Below are 21766 nucleotides of genomic sequence, written 5' to 3'. Positions count from 1 at the left end.
GCCTTTCCACAGAACAAGGCTTTGTGTATTGTGTCTGTGCTCAAAGAATATCTTCGAAGAACTAAGGAGTTTCGGGGATGCGAAGACAAACTGCTTTTGAGCTATCAAAAACCCTACAAACCCATCAGCAAGGACACCTTGGCTCGGTGGATGAGAGACGTTCTCACACGAGCTAATGTGGACACCCAAGTATTTGGTGCACACAGCACACGGGCAGCAAGTACGTCAGCTGCAGCATCACGGGGGGTCCCCATGGATGTTATCCTCAAAGCTGCAGGTTGGAGCAGCGAGTCCACGTTTTCACGTTTCTACCACAAAGCAGCGACCGTAAATTTGGGGCAGTCTCTGTTGGACTCATATTTCTGCAAGGCTTAGGGTGAGTTTCTATGTAATATAAAATTGTATTGGAGGTTGAGCAATATGTCACAAAGGCAATCTCTAAAAAATCATTAGAAATTGCCGTCTAGTCTGTGTACCGAGACTAAATTGTAAGGACAGACGAGGCTTACCTGGTAAGGTGAAGGCTGGACCTGATTTAGTAGAGGTACACAGACTGCGACAGCTGTTCTAATCCCACCCTTAAGTGAGACTGTAATTCCCTCCGCATTTGGGATAAAATTAGGGCACTAAATTATTTCAAAACATGTGTTTGACTTTGTAACATATTGTTATCTGAAAGGTGATTGGTTGCGCATGCGTCCTCTCTAATCATTAGAACAGCCGTCGCAGTCTGTGTACCTCTACTAAATCAGGTCCAGCCTTCACCTTACCAGGTAAGCCTCGTCTGTCCTTACAATTAAATTACATATTCTTACTCCGAATCACATAAAAGCAGATAGCTTCAACAAGGCGGTGGGAATGAAAAAATCTAACTCACCTTAAACCCTGTCCAGGAACTGGCCACCTGCGATCATAGCAGGAAGCGTCCTCGAACCATCTTGCCGCAAGGCAGAGACGTCTCTGAGATAGAAATTCAGGAAGACGTCCTCAGAGCGCCAATAAGCAGTGCGGAGCACCTCGTCCAGTTTACGAGAGCGAAGGACAGCCAACGATGACGCCCACGCCCTGGTCTCATGGGCTCGAGCAGAGTTCAGGGGAAAGGCAGGCAGAGCCCCCCCCTTTGACAGGTTCCACTCGTAAGCTTGCTTAATCAGTGTTGACACCCACCGAGCCATAGTCGTCTTTGCAATATCCTTATTTCTCACAGTGTTTATGGAGATAAATAGGAGTTTTTGAAATTTTGACCTGAGCGGTAGTGACCGGGCAAGGTAGATGTCAAGGGCTCGCACGGGACAATTGACAGAGTCCGGGTCTCCAGGGGCCAGGATGCAAGTCAAAGGCTTAACGCGAACCAGAGGAGAGGCCTGGTCTGGGGCCTGGTTCTTGGCCAGGAAGTTAGGCCGGAAACGCAAAGTAACGGAGCCGTCAGGCTCATGTGAAATGTCCTCCGGACTTCCGGAGAGGGCATGGATCTCGCTACCTCTGCGCGCAGATGCTACTAGCAGAAGAAAGAGAGTTTTGCGTGTCAGGTTTGCGAAGCTAGCGTTAAGCAAAGGTTCGAACTCTGTGGAGCGTAGAAACTCCAGGACCAGAAAAAGATCCCATTTCGGCATGTGAGTGCGCGAAGAAATCTCTTTAAGGGCAGCGCCCTTAATCACCCGCGAGATGACGCCGCTGACGTCAATCGAGCGGCCGATCTGCCGTAGGGTAACGGCAAATGGCGGATCTCCGAACCCTCAAGGCAGAAGCAGAAGCTCCCTGAGAAGCGAGAGAAGCAAGGTGGTTTGCCACGTGCATAGACCGAGGTGCTAGCGCGTTCAAACCGCGGCCATGACACCAGGAAGCCCAGGCCTTCCAATGTGACGCGTACACAGACGAAGTGGAAGCTCGATGAGAGCGTTCCACCAAGTCCAGCGTCTGATCAGAGGCACCGGAACGCCTCAGAGAGGACCGAACAACTTCCACACGTGAAGTCTCAGAGCTGAGGGATCCTCGTGTGGAATGCCGGTTCGAGGCTGCACCAACTCTCCTCTTACTAGAGCGAGGGGAATTGGCGGGCCGTGGGCGATCCTCAGAAGGTCCGGGAACCAAGCCTGTGAGGGCCACAGAGCTGCGACCAACAGAAGTTCCGGACCCTCCATTTCCGCCTTCCGAATTACTCTGGCGAGTAACTGGAATGGGGGAAAGGCGTAGGCCTGTAGCCCTGTCCAAGGAAATGCCAACGCATCCGTCTGCCAAGCCTCGGGATCCGGGAATGGCGAGACGAAGATCGGCAGCCTCTTCGAGAAACGGGTGGCAAAGAGATCCACCTGAGGCTTTGGGACGAGGGCCCAGAGACGAAGCAGTGCCCCGTGAGTGATCGTCCACTCTGATTGAAGCACTTTGCCGGAGCGACTGAGCGCATCCGCCAAAGTGTTCAAGCTCCCCGGCAGGTACCTGGCTGTGAGAGTGATCTGGTGTTGCCAGCACCAGACCAGAATCTCACAGGTTCTGCTCGAGAGAGACGGGGACCGCGACCCTCCCTGCTTGTTCAGATAAGCTGCCACAGTCGTGTTGTCTGTAAACAGACGAACATGCTTGGCGTGAAGGGAGGGCCGAAACTCCGCTAGGGCAAGGGCCACAGCCTCGAGCTCCAGCAAGTTTATGTGCCACTGGCTCTGCTCTGCCGACCACAGGCCCGACGCTGTCTGTCGGTCTGTGTGCGCTCCCCACCCCAGCAAAGACGCGTCCGTGAAAAGGTCCGTGTCTGGTGGAGGCAACACGATCGGCACGCCCCTGCAGACCCAAGCCGTGTCTAACCACGGCCGGGTTGCTGACTGAAACCATCCCTGGAGAGGGACGAGGACGTTCCAGTCGACGTTGGGAGAGTCCACATACGGTTTCAGAGCAAGCTGAAAAGGTCGCTTGTGAACTCTGCCCAGAGGCACCAAGAGAGCCATGGACTCCATCTGTCCCAAGATGGAGGCCAGCGTCCGGAGGGAAGCCCGCAGGAGAGGCAAAGTGGAGTGGATCTGAGCTTGAAGCTTGTCCACCCGTCTCTGAGAGGGTTGGACAGTCCAAGCGACCGTGCAGAAGGACATTCCCAGATAAGTGAACGTCTGCGACGGGATCAGCTCCGACTTTGATCCGTTGACCGCGAAACCCAGCAAGTGGGCTTGACGCAGAACCGACTGAGTATGACTCGAGCAACCTGCCTGGGTTTGGTTCATGATGAGCCAATCGTCCAGATATGCTCTGAGTCGGATACCCTGTGACCTTACCAGTGCGCATAGCTGCCTCACCACCATGGTAAAGACCCACGGTGCGAGGGACAGCCCGAAGGGAAGTGCGCGGAACTGGTAGATCTGATCGTCCCACCGGAAACGAAGCCATTTCCGGTCGGACGGATGCATGAGGATATGGAAGTATGCATCCGTCAGATCTATGGAGGTCACCCAGTCTCCTGGGCGGAGTGAGTCTCTGACCGAAGCCGGCGTCTCCATCTTGAACCGTATCGTTCTCAAGAAAGTATTGAGATACAACAGGTCCAAGACAGGGCGCCACCCTCCTGAGGCTTTGGGAACGGCAAAAAGCCGCCCGTAAAACCCCAGAGAGCTGTGGTCCAAGACTCTCTCCACTGCGCCCTTCTGTAACAGTGTGACAATTTCCGCCTGAAGGACGGACCTTGCCTCCTGAGAGGAGGGGGGCTTGCAGGCCGGCGGACGCCGGGAAAGCGGAGCCTTGCTGTCTTGCCAGAGCAGGCGAAAGCCCGATCCCACCACTCCCAGAATCCATTGACTGCGCACAGAACGCAGCCAATGAAAACGAGCCCGGGAGAGGCCCCCCGCCATCACCAGAGTGGAGGGCGGAGGGGGGGTGGGACCGGGAACACTTCATTGGGGGTGAGGCTTGCTGGTAGAGCCACCTCGCCCCCTGCCAGACGCTGGCCTTTTTCTCGAACCCTTAGAGGAGGGTTGAGAAAAGGCAGGCTTGGTCTGCTTCGTGCTAGCTGGCTTAGACGACCCCGAAGCCTGAGGAGGCTTGGACTGAGCCGTCTTCGCCTGCTTGAGAGCCTGAAGGGAGTAGTCCGAAAACTGCTGGTCCCTGTTGGCCTGGATCTCTGATCTTCGTGCATCGAAGACCAGCTGACCGAACAGTGGACCGTCCACAACAGGGGAAGCTCTGAGTGTGTCAAGCGTCGCTTGTTCTGAGAACTGCGAATGCGCTAGGAAAAGATCCCGACGACACGAAACAGAATGCACGTACTGCAGAGCCGAGAGTCGCATCAACTCCTCATTCACCCTGGCCAGGGCGGAGAGAAGCGTTGACACGTCGTCAGCGTCTTGCTCCTGACTGAGAACAAACGGATCGAGAGTCTCGGTGAGAGCACGAGACAGAGATCTGATAAGAGTCTCCGAAATGGAGGACAGTTCCAGAAGTTGGCGATTGATCTCTTCGGAAGCCAAAAGAGTGGAATCAGACAACGCAGTGCTCGAGGAACCCTTAATTGGCTTGGCCAAGAGATGTTGCAAGTCAGGCGTCACCGTCAGTGGTGTACGCGGAAGAGCAAAAGAAGCCAAGAGATTGCGAGACAGCTTCGGCAAAGCAAACTTCTTGTGATTCACAGGAACAAAAGAAGCTGCTTGGTCTGCTGAAGCAAGGTACGCACGAGCCTCTTCCGGAAACGGGCCGTGCGGCACGAGTAACGGAACAGAAGTGCTAGGCAACCCACTTCCGGTAGGAGGTGGACGAGCAAAAACCTGCGAAAGCTGGTATGCTATAGAGGGGGATTCCGTGAAACGGAAACGGGCATCTCCCCCCCGTGCATAACGGAAGTCCGCCATCGCTGATGGTGCAGCGGAAACCGAGTCAACCTTGGCCGAAGCGCCTCTCGGAAAATACCGGGAAGTTACCTCGGCCGCAGCTTCCACAGCAAGCTTAAACTGAGACGGAAACCCCGTGCGTGATTGCTCGCTGGCTACTGACTGCGTGTCGGAGTAGCTGTGAGCCACGTCGTAACCGAAATCACCGGAATCCGCGGTCGGACGATGAACGGGAAAACCCGAAACGGGAAATCCGTCCACACTAGCAACCTCCTGTCTGTTATCCATACCAGCAGGCAGGAACGAGTGCGAGGAGGGCGTGCCCGAAAACCACGGGACCAGTAAGGGGTGACGAACCAACACCTTGGTGAAAGGAAACACTCCCCGTTCGGCCATAGGGCGGAAGCTGATCCGCACACGCGAACACCCGCGGAGGAGTGTCCGGTGAAGGAAAAGCCAATCCGGACTGAGCCGGAAACACACCCGACGTAACCGCACCTTGATGCGGAAACGCAAGGCATGAAGACTGGGGCCGGAAGCCCTGCTGCCCTGAGGCCAGTCCACGGTCAACTCCTACCATCACCTCTGAGTGTGAGTGTGTAGGAGGACCTTCGTTTCCGGGAAAACCCGGAAACGCGACTTCCGAAGGAAACCGCCTTTGCTCAGAGTCGCCCTCACACGCATTGTGCACTGGACGAAACTGAACAGGAAACAGGGAGTGACCCTGAGCAAATGAGCTCCGTCCCTGCAGGGACAGTCCGGTGGCTTCACGGGAGCCGGTGGACAAGCTCGACATACCTGGAAAGCTTCCAGAGGAAGCTGAAGAAGTACAGGAAATTCCCACAGCACCGGATGTGGCCGCAACCGGAAAGGAAACAGAAGCCAATGAGCGAGCATCGCTCACCACCCCAGCAAAGACGCGTCCGTGAAAAGGTCCGTGTCTGGTGGAGGCAACACGATCGGCACGCCCCTGCAGACCCAAGCCGTGTCTAACCACGGCCGGGTTGCTGACTGAAACCATCCCTGGAGAGGGACGAGGATGTTCCAGTCGATGTTGGGAGAGTCCACATACGGTCACGGTGAGAGCACGAGACAGAGGTAACTTCAACGAAACCGACTCAAATGCAGCGCAGACGACACAACGAGATAACGGAAGGAAGTGAGCCTCGCTTTGGCTCAAGTGCCGTTAAAAATACCGTTATTCTCGTATGCAAATACGAACGAGAAGTTGGTCATACGAACAAGCCTTGTGCTGGCGACGCAAATCGCTGCTGGCTGGCAAAGGGGGGGGGGGGAATGGCTGGGCAACGAAAATCGCTGCTGGCGTGCTAAAGGTTAATTTTTGTTAAATTCCATGACTTTCCATGACTTGAATTGAAATTCCATGACTTTCCAGGCCCGGAAAATTAAAAATCAAATTCCATGACTTTCCAGGTTTTCCATGACCTGTACGAACCCTGGGTAACTCTTTTTACATTGAAACATGCACCAGAACTGGTGGACACCATCGACAATGTCAAACATGAAATCGAAGCAGTTTGCTTGAGGAAACGGCCGCCACAACGACCAGGCTATCGGCAGGAGTAGAACGTTTAAGCTCGTCACGCAATAAGTTGCGGATTTCTGGAACCAGCGAACTCAAAAGAGAAGAAACAAGCGAAGCTTGCCCATCCGAAGAAACGGAGGACGAGCAAGCAGACGACGTAACGCTAGTAGTAGCACGACACCCAACCACGGCGTGGTCGGAGGGTGAAGCAATGGGAACAGACATGATAACATTCTTTTCTTTGTCCGTAAGTACAGCTACCAAGGGAGGTTTAGGAACCGTAGAGGACGATTTAGGCTTAATCTTGCCCTTGACATCTCCTTTTCCCCGTTTACTAGCGCTCTCTGACATGTTGACCAAAATACAAATGGCGGCCAACAACAACAACACACGTTACTGATGAAATTCACAAGTCCAACAGGACAGAAAATTATCAACAACGAACCAAAAATATTCTTACTACAAGCAAGATAATGGAAAGGTCTCACCAACTACACGGTAGAAGATGAATAGACGGGTAGGTGGTCGGTGGGAGTCGAACAGAAACTCCACAAACTCACAGAGCCTTCAAAAACACGACCTGTCATCAGTAGTCTGAAAAAGCCGAATGATACCATGTGGCACAGCAGTGGTGACGTCACATACCCGGTATGGGAGGTAACCCCCCGGGTTTATGGTCATAACCAGGGCTGTGTTTTCCTTTTGTGGTTGGGTTGTTTCCCTTTAAAACCTTTTTAAGACGGGTAGCCTTTTTCAGACCTAAGTATCATAGACTGTGTCAATGCTTTTATGTGATTCGGAGTAAGAATATGTAATTTAATTAGCATTTTAAACAAATCTGTGATTTATAACAATCACAGTTCACACACACACACACAAAACTTTCCCCTTATTTTTTCAGTTGCTAATGAAAGATGAAACACCCGACTACGTTCTCATCAACTAATTTCGGTGGTGCACTCGCCCTATCGCAAAAAGAAAAAAATGACAAAAGTTCGCTTGCATTTATTTTATAGAATTCTCGCGACCTGGCGAAAAAAATGTCGATGCACCTCTAGCCCTATGGTGGTACCGGTCAGTATCGTCCACAACCAACCACTCAAAACGACGTACTTTGCCGTAACCTGACCCTGGGGTCCGGAGCCAAATCGCCGACCGGATTTTTGAGTGGGCGTGGTTTGCAGCGAGAGTTATCTTTTCCTAGCTTGCCCCATGCATAGATGCTACACCAAGTCCGTATTTCACCACGCAGTGGCCGTTGTCGCACCACGTGCACACGGCCTGACCGGGAATGGATATCTTGGCGATACTGTCGCCAATGAGCTGGCGCCTTTCTTTCTTGTTGATAGTGACAGTCACTTCTTCTGACAGCCAGTTGGCTTTCCACTTGTTTTTCACACTTTGGTCGTCGATCGTAAGAGCTTCCACAGTCGACAAAACAATACGGAATCCAGACGCCATGATGCTACCTTTTTCACCTTCGGCGTTTGGAGATCGGCAGCCAATCAAAACAACCCACAAACCGCCATCGGTGAATAATTAAGCCCCGGCAATAATCGTCGGAGATCGACAGCCAATCAAACGTGACCCATGATACTGCTATGGGTTCACACGAGTGCTGGGGTGCGAATGCACTGACTTCAGACGCAGACAGCTTCAGCTGAACGGTTCATACCACCACATATGGGTTCACGCGAGTGCTGGGGTACGAATGCACCGACTTCAGACTCAAGACAGCTTCAGCTGAACGGTTCATACCACCACCCCCCTCCCCCCTTTTTTCTCAACGAATTTGCATCGATCTCAAGAATGGTCTGTGAGCTAAGGAAAATATCGGAATTCCGATAAAAATCGGACCAGTCCCATGTCTGCTCAGTCGGTAGCGAGCTGGATTTGTATCCACTTGGCCGCTGTCAGCGTGAGTTCGTCCCCACGTTCGGCGAGAGATTTATTTCTCAGAGTCAACTTTGTGTGCAGACTCTCCTCGGTGTCCGAACACCCCCGTGTGTACACGCAAGCACAAGACTAAGTGCGCACGAAAAAGATCCTGTAATCCATGTCAGAGTTCGGTGGGTTATAGAAACACGAAAATACCCAGCATGCTTCCTCCGAAAGAGGCGTATGGCTGCCTAAATGGCGGGGTAAAAACGGTCATACACGTAAAAGCCGTGGGAGTTTCAGCCCCTGAACGAACAAACAAACAAAAAAGAGCCCGGGATAGTCAGACATGGGGGCAATAACCCGCTTTTGTCCTGTGTGAGGTTCAGTCCAACTGAGTCAGTAAGTGAATCTCAGTCACTTTTTTTTCTCAGTATGTGACGTCAACTTCGACATGGTCACTTTGGGATAATGCCAACATTATAGACATTTATATTGAGAAAAAAAAAGACAGGGGTTCTGTTGGAAGGGGAAGATTTTTGAATTTCAAACGTTGAATTGTTCATTAAAACGCATGGGTCACTCAAGAACCGACATCATCCGGGCCATGTAATCTAATTCTAAAAAAGCATGACCTGGTGATAGTAAACACACACACACATTGGCCGGTGTATGCCCACCGCCTATTTCGGAAGTCATACTTCGTTTTAGGGGGATACCAAACCAACCATGACAGCTCTCACCTGCACAGGGTCACTCTCAGGGTTACTGGCGTCGGTGGGAATGTGGAAGCGAAGCTCCATCAAGTTGACGGCAGCATCGTCGTTCTGGTGGAACTCCAAGGTGACCTCGTTCTTGCTGGTGGTGGTGTGGGAAACGTTGGTCAGAGGGATGTCAAACACCAAGTTCTTGTCCACTTCAAAGTTGAGCGAGTTTCCTGGTGGGAAAAACAAACAAATTAATGCCACGACTTGATCTCAATTTTACTCTGCATTCTTGAGCTTTCTAGTGAATTTTATTCTCAGGGTCACCTTACAGTTAGAATGTTGTGCAACCAGCTTCAGCTACCATTTTGAAGATTCTTTACCACAGGTGTTTTAATTCAAACAGAATTTCACTTCCAGGAACTGTATACTATAACTAAATTGTGACAGAGTTCAAAAGGAAACCCCCTCGAGAAAAAAGATAAAACCCACAGAACCGACACAGTTAACTATTTTCATGCTGACATAACTAATACACTATACAATTGAGTTTAGCATTTATCATTATCAAGCCCACAAAACGAACAAATTCCACCTATTTCACAGTAACAGCTGAAGAAACATTTTCCGCCCCCACCACCCCCAAAATATGTAAGATCAGGGCAACCCAACAATTTTTTCATCCTGACGTATACCTTTTTATTAATATTAATACAGTGCATTGGTCTGACCCCTGGCTGGTCAACCGTCAGATAGTTTTGACATGCATGAGGTCTTTTGACAGTACATTTTCCTACAAAGCGGACAGGGTCAGGTCATTTGGACCCATACATTTTTTCAATCCAAGACCAATAAGGCCACTAAAAAAAAGTTGTATGTTTCTGGTCACCCGACCCTACCTAGTTTTTTTTCCCGCTGACCCTAGACTTTTTTTTTTTTATTGCATTTGTAAAAATAAAAAAATAAAAAAAAAGCGTCAAAACAAAAGTAACAGACGGCAGACGACACAAGGGGTATAACCCCGCATCCCTTTTGTCTCATTTGTTTTGTAATGTGTTGTCTTTCTCTTTGTATAGTAAGTCCAGTCTCTTTGCGTCACTGTACAGTTATTTTCTACCCTGACCAAAAAAAATAAAAATAAAAATAAAAATCCCAACCAACCTACCCTATCTTTTGTAGCCATGTTACCAGAAACATACAACTTTTTTTGGGGGGCCTAATTGATCATTTAGAAAATGGGAACAACAGTGCAAAAAGTTCTAATCAGACCTGGGAACCCCTGTTTTACACTTAGAGTCTCACAAGGACCCCCTCTCTAACGACTACCCCGCCACAACGACCCTTTTTTTTAACCGATGTGTTTCCTTATATAGTTGTCACCAGTGTAGCGACCACCCCGCTCTAACGTCTAAGGACCGACCTAACAGCTTGTGTAACGACTTTGTCAGATCACAGGCGGAGGTATCGTTCACTGGACCACCACTATGATATTAAGACTACTTGTAGTCTTACTATGATAGTGGTGGTCCAGTGAACGATACCTCCGCCTGTGGTCAGACAAAGCCAAGACTCTCAGTCAGCGTAACGCATCACTGACAAACCGGTTATAACCAGTTGAATAGCATTCACCTAATGGAAGTCGCCGCGGATTTTCATTTCGCTCGATTAGCGATCACCGGTACTTTATTAGCTCTCTACTCAAGACTCGGCGCTTTTCTCTTTCTTTCGCGAATCTTCGTTTGTCAACAAGTCGTCGTGACAAGATAGCGTACAGAGAAACACCGGATGTATCTTAGTCTCGCACGCACGAGATTTCGTTTTTTTGTGTCTCGCTAGTTGGAGGAGCGAGAGCCGCCATGTTGTGTTTTCGTCTGCTCGAAATGTGCGCAAAAGTCGTAAATCATCACAAAAAAGCGTATTCCGGGCGGGACTACATGTGTGTGTTGGTTACAAATTGTGTGTGTGATATTTTTCGTCCCTTTTTTTCTTTAAAGTCGGGGGTGCGGCTTATAAAACGGTGCGTCTTGTAATCCGTCAAATACGGTAACCAGGGTCCCCACTGGTTTTTAGAAACAAAATTCCATGACTTTTCCATGACTTTCCATGAGCCTCAATAACATTTTCCATGACTAGATCCACAGGTCGCCATTTCCGAACACGCAAACTTTTTACGTCTTGTCACTGCCAGTTTTGACACTGGCTTGCTTTGCACTGAATTTGAGTCAGTTTCTACGCAGTGTCTCTTCGACAAGCAAGTCAAGCACTTGCTACACAGTCAGATTATCGGTAATGTTTGCTGGTCCTGTCATTTCACTAAACTGGACCAGCCACTGTTTGTATCCATCTGCACTTTCGTAAATTCCGTTTCGTAACCGTCACTGTGACTTGACGAACTGTCATTTTTTTCACCGCGATACACAGTTCATTGCGAAGATCTTCCTCGGTAATTCGTTCCAGTTCCGCATACTTTTTGTTGTCAAGAAACAACTCGAAAGAAAGTTTCAAACTCATCATCTTCCATCTTGCTTGTTGAAGCGCTAAAGTACTTTATCGATGCAAAAACAAAAGCAGAAAACTTCGAAGAAACCGACTCAAATGCAGCGCAGACGACACAACGAGATAACGGAAGGAAGTGAGCCTCGCTTTGGCTCAAGTGCCGTTAAAAATACCGTTATTCTCGTATGCAAATACGAACGAGAAGTTGGTCATACGAACAAGCCTTGTGCTGGCGACGCAAATCGCTGCTGGCTGGCAAAGGGGGGGGGGGGGGGGGAATGGCTGGGCAACGAAAATTGCTGCTGGCGTGCTAAAGGTTAATTTTTGTTAAATTCCATGACTTTCCATGACTTGAATTGAAATTCCATGACTTTCCAGGCCTGGAAAATTAAAAATCAAATTCCATGACTTTCCAGGTTTTCCATGACCTGTACGAACCCTGGGTAACTCTTTTTACATTGAAACATGCACCAGAACTGGTGGACACCATCGACAATGTCAAACATGAAATCCAGACCTGTTTACCCCCATAAGTGTTTTGGAGTAATGCTCAGCCCCAAAAATAGTAATCCTGGCACAAAAATAGTAATCACCCAGCATTCGTCGCCAATTACAACGCACATGACAACTGTGTCTTCGAAACGCAATCATGCACATGTGAACAGCTCAGATCATGGGTCAATAAAGTGTTACACAGATGGTCAAAATTAAAGTACAAGATATTGCACTGGAAGTGGTACTACACTGTTGCTTAGTGTCTGTATGAAGCTACAAGGTGAAAATAGAAAAAGAAAAACACGATTCTTGACTTTGATGGGCTTTTTCTGCTCGTAAACACACATTCTTCTACTCATCACAGCATGCCCCATTATTGAGTTTAAAACACCAATTAAATTTGTTTTGAATAAAACTCACAATTTTACAATAAGAATTTAGAGACCTGAATCAATTAGGTATATCATACTTAGTTTGACTTTTGCAAAACTAAGTAATTACACATTTTAATTGAATCAGTCAGACAGACGGAGACATAGAGAGACAGACAGAGGGCAAACAAAAATCTGAGAAAGAAACCCCTTTAAAAATGTTACCATGTTTGAAATGAAACATCGCAAGGTGAAGCCATAATTTATCACCTTTCAGTATGACGTCATGAGCGTGTTCCACACTTGAAATGACGTGCTTTTGGAGCTTGGAAGTATAATTTCCATTCAACGATCCGAGTTTGTTAAGTTTGAGCATATTTTCAACGTCAAACACCATGAAACTATATATATTTGGAATCAGAAAATGATAAGGAATAGATAGAAGTTGTTTTGAAGTGTCTTTTTTCATAAATAAAGATAGTGGTTATTTTCCGGTTTTCTTCATTTTTAAGCATAATTATCAATACAAAACAACAAAACTATATAGTTTTAGATACAGGACGCAATAGGGAATACACCAATATAAATTTTCTGTTTCAAATATTAGTTTTTAAAAATTTGAAAAAATGACATATTTCGAACAAACATTTCAATAACAAAACTTTAAGTGACCAAGGTGAAATGCAATCCCATAATCCGGCCTAGATCTGAGATTGTGTGATAAGAAATTCGATCAAATTGATGAAAAACTGTAACTGTGAAAGTGCTGCCTCGACCTTTTGGCAAACGGTAAAATATGACGTCATCAAACTGTCCTATCAATAAACGGAAAAACTTTCTATGAGAAAATCCAGTCAAAAATATCCATATCAAATTTCATAAAGATCCACTCTGTAGTTTTTGAGATATGATCTGCAGTGTGAAAAAAACCAATCTCACGCCCATAACGCAAACTCATTTGGTCGTGTTCTGCCAATACTATAATGTTTTTCTTTCCTAAAACACACTATAATAGTAGCCCTTCCCAATGTCTATGCTAAAACTGACTTGTCTGTGTTGTCAATGATTTTTGCTACAGTGTGAGAACAAAAAGTCTAAAAAAATTCACGCCCATAACGCTGTGACACGAAAACTCATTTGGTCGTGTTCTGCCGATACTATAATGTTTTTCTTTCTTAAAACACACTATAATACAATGCTAAAAATGACTGGTCTGTGTTGTCAATGATTTTCTGCGAGAATGCGATCTATCTGTTTGTCGCAAAGACCGTGTGACACGAAAGTTATGAGCGGAAGACAAATCTGCTGAGTGCAATTACGTTTCAGAAGATAGTTGGTTAAAACAGTTTATCACTCAGACACGCAAAGGAACACTATAACTTTATTATTCAGGCCATATTTGCTTTCCTTTGTCATGTCTGAAAGTACTGGCCTTGGTTGAAAAAAGTGACCTGTCGCTGTGCAACAAATTTGTCGCCATTTTCCGCCGTGTTTTGGAAATAAAACGTGTTTACTACCCACACATACAAAACGATGCTGTTGGTTCTTTTTATTTTCTTATTGTTTGATTCATGCTTAGCAGTTTAGTATGCTTTGTTTTCTTCTCAATTCAATGGATGGCTATAAAATAAGCATTTAAATGTGATGGTGTTAAAATTACCCATGATCTGAGCTGTTCACACATATATCCATCATTCACAAACAAAACACATCAGTCAGTTTTTGTAGTCATCATAATTTCAAAGAAGATCATATCAAAAGCACATGAAAAAAACAATGCCAAACATGTGAATTAATCAAAAATAAAATTTTATTTTTTAATTTTTTTTAAACATTTTAATCATTTATGTTCCTCTCAGTAACTGAATAACTGAAAGTAACACCTTACATAACTGAGAAGAAAAAAGTCTTCAAAAGTCCCGCTTCATCTTTTAAGTCCTTGTTTCAAACTCAAAGCCACTGTCATGAGTTACTTTACACCACTACCCATATTTCTGACTGCCAAGACGTGTCAAGTGGAAAACAAAGAAAAATAATAAATTATTATAATGGACACCTGGTTAAAAAGTAAGCTTAGCACCCCACCTTTGGCGATTTTGGAATCCGGGAATATGCCACGAAAAGCCTGTGAAAGGGAGTTTGCAGTCGCTAGAGGCAGGTTGAGTTCAGCGATCATCTCACACATTGTCACCTCTGGCTCTGCACGAGTAACTTGCCGCTTCAGATCGGATACTGGCCCTGTCTCATCTTTTTTTGGTGCAACAAAGCCTGTAATGGCTGGCTGAGTTCTCTGGGCAGTGCCATCGGCAGTTGAACGACCGACAGCATCTTTGTGATACTGCGTTTTGGTGTGCTTGAAGCAGTCATTTTCCCCCCCGTGCGAGCACGCAAAATCCTTGTAGCACAGTTTGCATTAGACGTGATGAGCACCCTTCGACGAAGGTCCTAGAAACGTCCACTTTTCGGTGTATTCTTTTCGAAATTTCTGGTTGGTTGGAGGTTTCTTCTAAGAGGGGTTGTCTTCTTTTTCCGAGGCACTCGATTCTCGACTTCTCTTCATGTTGGCAGAACGTTGGTTAAAATTTACGGATCGGAACACGGACAAGATTTTAAAATGTTGGATCGGAAGCGGACAGCGACGGAAAACGTAACCTGGACGTTTCGAAAATCGTAGTCTTGACACGGATAGCGGAATGGCGTATTTTTTGCAGAAAATCGTAATAAATTACGCCAAAATCGTAAGGGTAAACAGGTCTGGAAATCGAAGCAGTTTGCTTGAGGAAACGGTCGTCAGCAACTCAAACTTCTCTGTGTTCTTTTTTTTAAAAAATCTGAGGTGACTTTCTTTGTGGCCCCCTGACCCCTCCCCCTCCCTCTGTAAGGACCCCCCTCCATAAGGACCGATTTTTGTCAACATTTTCAAGGTCGCTAGAGAGGGGTTCCACTGTATTCTCAAGCAAACTTGGTGTATTTTCAGAAAAATGAGTGTACTCCACACAACATTTGTACATCCACGATTCAAACATATTTCACACGCGTCTGTCACACAGATAATTAAGTTTATGAATACATTTAAAGCATGTGCTTCTTTTAATGTTTTAGTGACAAAAACTGTAATCATGTGTTAAAATACTGGATCGGCTTTGGGATGCGCTTGTAAAGAAAAGTAGTCTAGGAATGTTTCTCGTCGTATTTATTTTTCACTGACCGTTCTGCTCGTATTCTAGACAATCATGTGTACAAAATACAGCGAAATCGTATGCAGACCTGTTTACCCTAAACCTGAGGCAAGAGTACTTTTTCAAAAAGTCGAGTGTATTTTTCAAAAAGTTGGTGTACTTTGCAAGCAAAGCCATATGGGCTAGGGAAAACGTACGCGTGGGTGCAAACGTGTTTGTGTAAGAATAGCATGTCTTGTGAACATCTTCAGAATTTAACTCCTTCCGATACAACAGGGATAAAACAATTTTATTTACCTGTCAGTTTATAACATTATCACCAGCGTCTTCCAAGCAGATTGATAATGAAAAGATGAATTTCGTGAATTAACATCTGCGGTTGACAGTGGCAAGTTCATTTTTACAATCATCTCAGAAAACATTGCTTCAGCACGGACTACAGCCTTTTCTTCTGGCAGGATTTGCTTTGCGGGAATGAACTTCATAATTCCTTGGCAGCTTTCAGCGGATTTCTTTGCAGCAACCTTGTGCATGTAATTTTTGGAACTGCAGTGTCGTTCAATGTCATATTTCCCAGCATGGGCAACGGAGAAATCTGATTTACAATACTTGCAGTGTGCATGACTTTTTCCCATAGTAGACTCCACAATTCCTGGCTCTTTCTTATATTTCTCCAAGAAAATCTGCTGCTTCTGCTGTTTAGACTTGGGACAGTCATCCGAAACTGGCACATTTTACCGCTTCATTTTGCCACGATTGTCCAGACGATCGCACGTGCCAACAACTGAACAAGGTTTCCACAGCTGAAGACTCGCTGTCATGGTTATCTCCCTTCGACCGAAACCGGTATCAGTTGTACCATCCCGTAATCAACACACCAAGACCGGAAAACGTATTCTAGACTTTTCTTATGCGTATTTTGTGCGTGTGTCGCGTATTTGCGTACTGATAATAATTTGGCGTACAAAATACGCCCAAATCGTACTGGTAAACAGGTCTGCGTATGGGTTCCCCGGTCTGTCTAATCTTAAGGTACAAAACTAATGCAATCCATCTGCTTACCTTGAAACCTGGCCAGACCCCAGTTCCATCCTTTTAGGGACATGTCTACTTTTTCCAGGGGTGTCTCGTAGTATTCTTCTAGAAACTTGTTTAACCGATCAAAGTCCTAAACAAACAAACAACACAACAAGATCATTGAAAGTGAAACATATAATACAAGTAAATGACAACAATTCATGAAGTCAAACATTGTTCAAAATGGAAGGTGTGGGCATTACCATTCGTCTGACAATTAATGAATTATTTACAAAGTCATCACAAAAAAACAAATGTATTCAACATGGCCATGGCATTTATCGACTAGTGCTTACCTCTGAATAAACACTTATCTTTCAAATCACATAACATAACAGCTACATAAACAGTTTCAACACAATAACAAATTAACTGAAAAAAAAAAGAAAATAAACTTACAAAGAAAGTCAATCATGTTCAATAATCAGGAAAATCTGCCTGCAGATTAGACTATCGGTAGCTACTATCCGTAGTTTCGACTTTCTCAAGAGAATCTTGAACAAATGAAGCAGAGCGCTGTTTAGAGATCTGATAAACAAAGGGAAGTAAGCACTCTAAATACATATGTGACCCTTTTCTTGGAATCAGTCTTAACTCGCAACCCGCACAGTGAGCTACACATGAATAACAGTGCAGGGGGTCAACCTGGGTGATATTGAGATTTGGTGTGCAATGAAGTCTTCAAACATTTATCTATCGTTTGGTATCGGTTTTTTTAATCAAAGGTGATTGTAAGTGGGTGAAATAATTAATTATAGTTAATTATAGTTATCAATTATGATCATAAACACGCCCAAATCGACCCATCTTTGAGCAAACAGAAATACCCTTAACCTTTGCAGAACCCCTACATATCGCATTTATTATGTACAGAACCGGATGCGCTTGGCCTTTCGCGGGCTGTGCTCTCCGTGTGTGTATGACACACGCTGAGCGAGCCAGCCTCAGAAAACGTGACATAAACAATCGTTTGATTCTAACCAATTAGGAGTGAGGATCTATACTTTGATATATACATTTGTAGCGAGACTTTCATATATACATTTGTAGCCATTTCTAACCACATTATATGTCAAATTCAAAGTATTGGATACTTTTTAGCCATTGTGTGACGTTCGCTCCAGTATGTTTGTTTGGGGCGGGGGTTTTTTAGGGTTGGGGGAAGGGGGGTGCACAATCACTTAAAATCAACACATCATTACACTTATGGATTAAAATGTGCAGAGATGCATCCCCAAACTTTTGGCAAAAAATCAAGAAGATTGGGTAATTCTAAGACCATGTTGCTAAGGAGAAAGTGTGGGAGTAGTGTACACAAACTTCTAAGACTGTTTTCTTAGAAAGGCTCGCGATGGAGGTGTTGACTCCAAACCGCCATAACTTCTACAATTTTTGAGTTACAATCTGGTTACAACAATCATTCTGGTATCAAAATAATCAGCAAAAATTGTAGTTTTTGGAAATGTAATAATCTCAAAACCTTCAAAATCTACCTAAGACTGATTTGGTGGTGCGGGGTCACATATATGTGCACATGTGTAAATTGTAATACTAATAGACTATAGAGTAAGTGAGAGTTATTGGGAACCTGGCACCTGAGAGAATAACAAGCATCATTCTCCAAGACACTTTAACTAACACTAAGTGACTAAAGTACACAGTCATACACAAGAACCAGCTTGTCTTTCTGACCGGACATAGTCCTTAGATCAAGACTGCTTTTTATAGAGAACAAACACACAAACACATACATTGTAACAACAGGGTTGCCTCAAAGGTAACTGGGAGCTTAACATTTTAATCTGTGAACGCTGCCCGTCTTGAGTAAGATTTTGAGGATGAAAGTCGCTTGTTCATTTCAATGCAAGTTATTCTCTCAGGTGCCAGGAGAATGGCTCTGAATAACTCGTACTTATTCTATTACACATGTCAGATGCATTTGGAGCGCTTACTTCCCTTTGTTTATTAGATATGATTTTAGCAACTGTTTTTTTATGATTTCAATTGAACATCCTGAAAATCAGGAAAACCACCAAAACATAATTTTCTAAAAGTTAAATGAAGATCGAAACTTTCGTCCCTAACATTTTTTTATTTCATTTTAAATTAAGCAAATTATGCTCAGTTCTTCACCGCCTCTTTGAAGCCATCATATCTGTGAACGCTGCCCGTCTTGAGCACCAGTTTGAGGCAGAGTCCCCGGGCCCGCTTCAGCCATTGGCATTTCTCCACCTCCGAGCTCTGGAACTGGTCCACCTTGCCTGTCTTGTTGTTCTTGAAAATGACGCTGTTGCGCTGAAGCTTTAACCTCCCTGGATTCTGCACAGGCACAATATCATATTATTTATCATTATACAACTCCTGTAATGCAACCGAGGAGTGGATTAAATCTAGTTGATTATTTTTAGACAAGTGAGAAATTAGAACGAACTACTTTACACCCAAAAATCACACGTGGATTATTCGATGTTTGAATAAAGAGGGTTAAAAAATAATCAATACCAGAATTTATTTTTAGAACATGACATCATTTGAAACCTAGACGATTGGACCCTGTTGCGGAAGAATACAACGTTGACTCAAACTGTAACAACAATGGCTGCTGCAAGCGACAGTTTTGATCTGAATTTCGATATCAATGATTGGGATTTCACCGAATTAACTCCAATGGAATCAAGGGACATTTTTGATGACCCGGCTGCTGCACCGGCACCCAAAAAACGGCGATTCAGTGCGGTATCTGACAGTGACAGTGTACTAGAGTTGTGCGCCTTGAATCACTGTCTCGATCGCTCTCTCAAAAACGGCGATTCAGCGCGGTATCTGACAGTGTACTAGAGTTGTGCGCCTTGAATCACTGTCTCAGTGTCTGTCTCGATCGCTCTCTCTTTCTCTCTCTCTCACAAAAATGTCCCTTGATTCCACTGGAGTTAATTCGGTGAAATCCCAATCATTGAAATCGAAATTCAGATAAAATCGTTAGCTAAACGTGAGTTCGACTTTTAATACCCTCACAAGTAAAGTTTGTATTAGAATCGAGGGGACTATTTGAATGACGGCATTTGACACTCCGAGTGATTAGGCTGAAATGAAATTGCCTACAAAATGTCGTCTGCATGACTGCATGTTCGACCCGTGTTGTTCGTTGTGTAAATAACTTAAACAATGACGACAACTCGTTGATTACTGTACCAAGCAGCTGCAAATACCCACTCGTGCTTCTTCTCCCAGAATGACTGAGGTCTTTTGGAGGTTAGTTGTGAAGCAAGTTCTACTTCCATGACCACTGGCCAAACTCAAAGCAAACTTGGTACTGTCTGGCAGTTATTGAAATGTGATGTGACTGTTTTTCCTTGGTATGGTTACATAAAATGTGTGCGTTTCTGAGAAGTTGTGGAAGTAATCTATTGTGGAAGTTTCTCTATTTAGTCATTTGTAATTTTATACTAATTCTGAGACTGATGCTTGAACGGACACCTGATCGGCGATACATTACAATGTCAATGGCCAACTTCACCCAACAACTTGAAGAATAGTGGAATAGCAATTCACGACCTGTTACACAGTGATGCATTGCTTCTGTGTCTGTCAGTGTGTGTGCAGTTTCACTGAATCACTAGTCATGTTTACAGTATTGTGTTCTCATATGTTGTGTTCTGATGTGTCTACTCTGTAGATCATCAATTTTGCTGGATCTATGATGTATCATTTGTACAAAGGCAAGGTTAGATTGTGTGATCAAAATGAGCCTTTGCACCACCGAAAACTAATGATCACTTTATAATTTCAAGTTAGGCCAAAAAAAAAATAGGTGTGGTTACGGTAACATAGCCAAAAAAAATAGGGTAGGAAGGTAGGCAATCCCCTTTTTTTTTTGTTAACTTTTTTTTCTAATGTGTACAAATTAAACCTACTTGACAGGGAAATAAGTGTGCGACTCGGGCGCTTTAACTTTTTCTGCACTCGTTTTTTTTTTTTTTTTTTTTTTTTGACAAATGTAATAAAAAGTTATAGGGTCGGCCCCTAAAAATAGGGTAGGTCGGGTTACCGTAACCACACCTATTTTTTTTTTAGGCCTTATTAATTAGTTGAAGTTGAACCACAGGCGGAAGGTATCGTCCACTGACTACTACTATCACAGAAAGACTACAAGGTACGTCACTCACCTTCGAGTCTTCTGTGTTCTTGGAGTCGCTTCCTGGGGAAAAATATTGTTCAAGACGGTTTGCCTCTTCCTACAGTCTGTGTAAGGTCAAATAAATACAGTTGAATGATTGTTTGAACTCTATGTACCTTTACTTTTCAGCTTCAGTCCGGTATGCATATTCGGTGCGGACTGCATGATTTGACGCAAGGTAAAAACAACCTGCAGCGGACGGAAGCTGAAAAGTAAAGGTACATAGAGTTCAAACAATCATTCAACTGTATTTATTTGACCTTACACAGACTGTAGGAAGAGGCAAACCGTCTTGAACAATATTTTTCCCCAGGAAGCGACTCCAAGAACACAGAAGACTCGAAGGTGAGTGACGTACCTTGTAGTCTTTCTGTGATAGTAGTAGTCCAGTGGACGATACCTCCGCCTGTGGTTGAACTCGGTTATATACTGATAGTGATACACACAGAAGATCTCGAATCTGCCTTGAAGTTTTTATTTGTGATGACATTATATCTTTACTTTAATTACCATTACTTGAAGAACTTTTGTGATATCATCGTAAGGACTCTATTTGGTCTACTCTGAAGGATGAATACTGTTACCGTCAGCCAAAGAAAGAGAGAGAGCGAGCGAGAGAGCGAGCGAATGAAGTGAGATGTGGATAGTGAGAGAGTGTACCAAATCCTGCCAACGACAAATCCATCAAGTATTTACCAAAGCTCCTCTGACTTCCTGGACAACGTCCGGATATTCTTGAATGTCACTCATTTTCCTGAAATTCGATGCGGTGGCGGTAATTTCTTCGTTTTACGCTGTCAGCATGGAAGGGGACTACTGTGGATCGTAAGGACTTCCGGCTAGATCGGTAGATGGAAAGAATAGTTTTCGACTCATGGTTTTTGCAATACTAAGTAAATATGCACAGAATTTTCTAAACTTTCTGGTGAATATAGAAATGGTTACGGTGCGGTCACGAACTTTGTTAAAGACCCTTTCGCTCTTTGTTTTATTACGAAAATGAACCATCAGTAAGACCCTTTCGGGTACCATATGCAGACA

The 21766-nt window shown here is 44.9% G+C and overlaps 1 protein-coding gene across 1 annotated transcript in view; it reads right to left on the bottom strand.

The window, feature by feature from the left end:
* LOC138957839 (FACT complex subunit SSRP1-like) overlaps window positions 1–21574 on the bottom strand; it is an 83765-nt gene extending 62191 nt beyond the window's left edge. The window contains 4 exon segments of the mRNA XM_070328888.1: window positions 8970–9163; window positions 16534–16639; window positions 18682–18867; window positions 21422–21574. Coding sequence (XP_070184989.1) covers window positions 8970–9163; window positions 16534–16639; window positions 18682–18867; window positions 21422–21475 — 540 coding nt within the window. The 5' untranslated portion in view covers window positions 21476–21574.
* Between the last annotated feature and the right edge of the window lie 192 nt (window positions 21575–21766).

The sequence above is a fragment of the Littorina saxatilis genome, unplaced genomic scaffold (assembly GCF_037325665.1).
Source record: "Littorina saxatilis isolate snail1 unplaced genomic scaffold, US_GU_Lsax_2.0 scaffold_289, whole genome shotgun sequence".
NCBI classification, from domain to species: domain Eukaryota; kingdom Metazoa; phylum Mollusca; class Gastropoda; order Littorinimorpha; family Littorinidae; genus Littorina; species Littorina saxatilis.
Note: the sequence above shows the minus strand (reverse complement) of the source record. Positions and strands in the feature narration are given on the sequence as shown.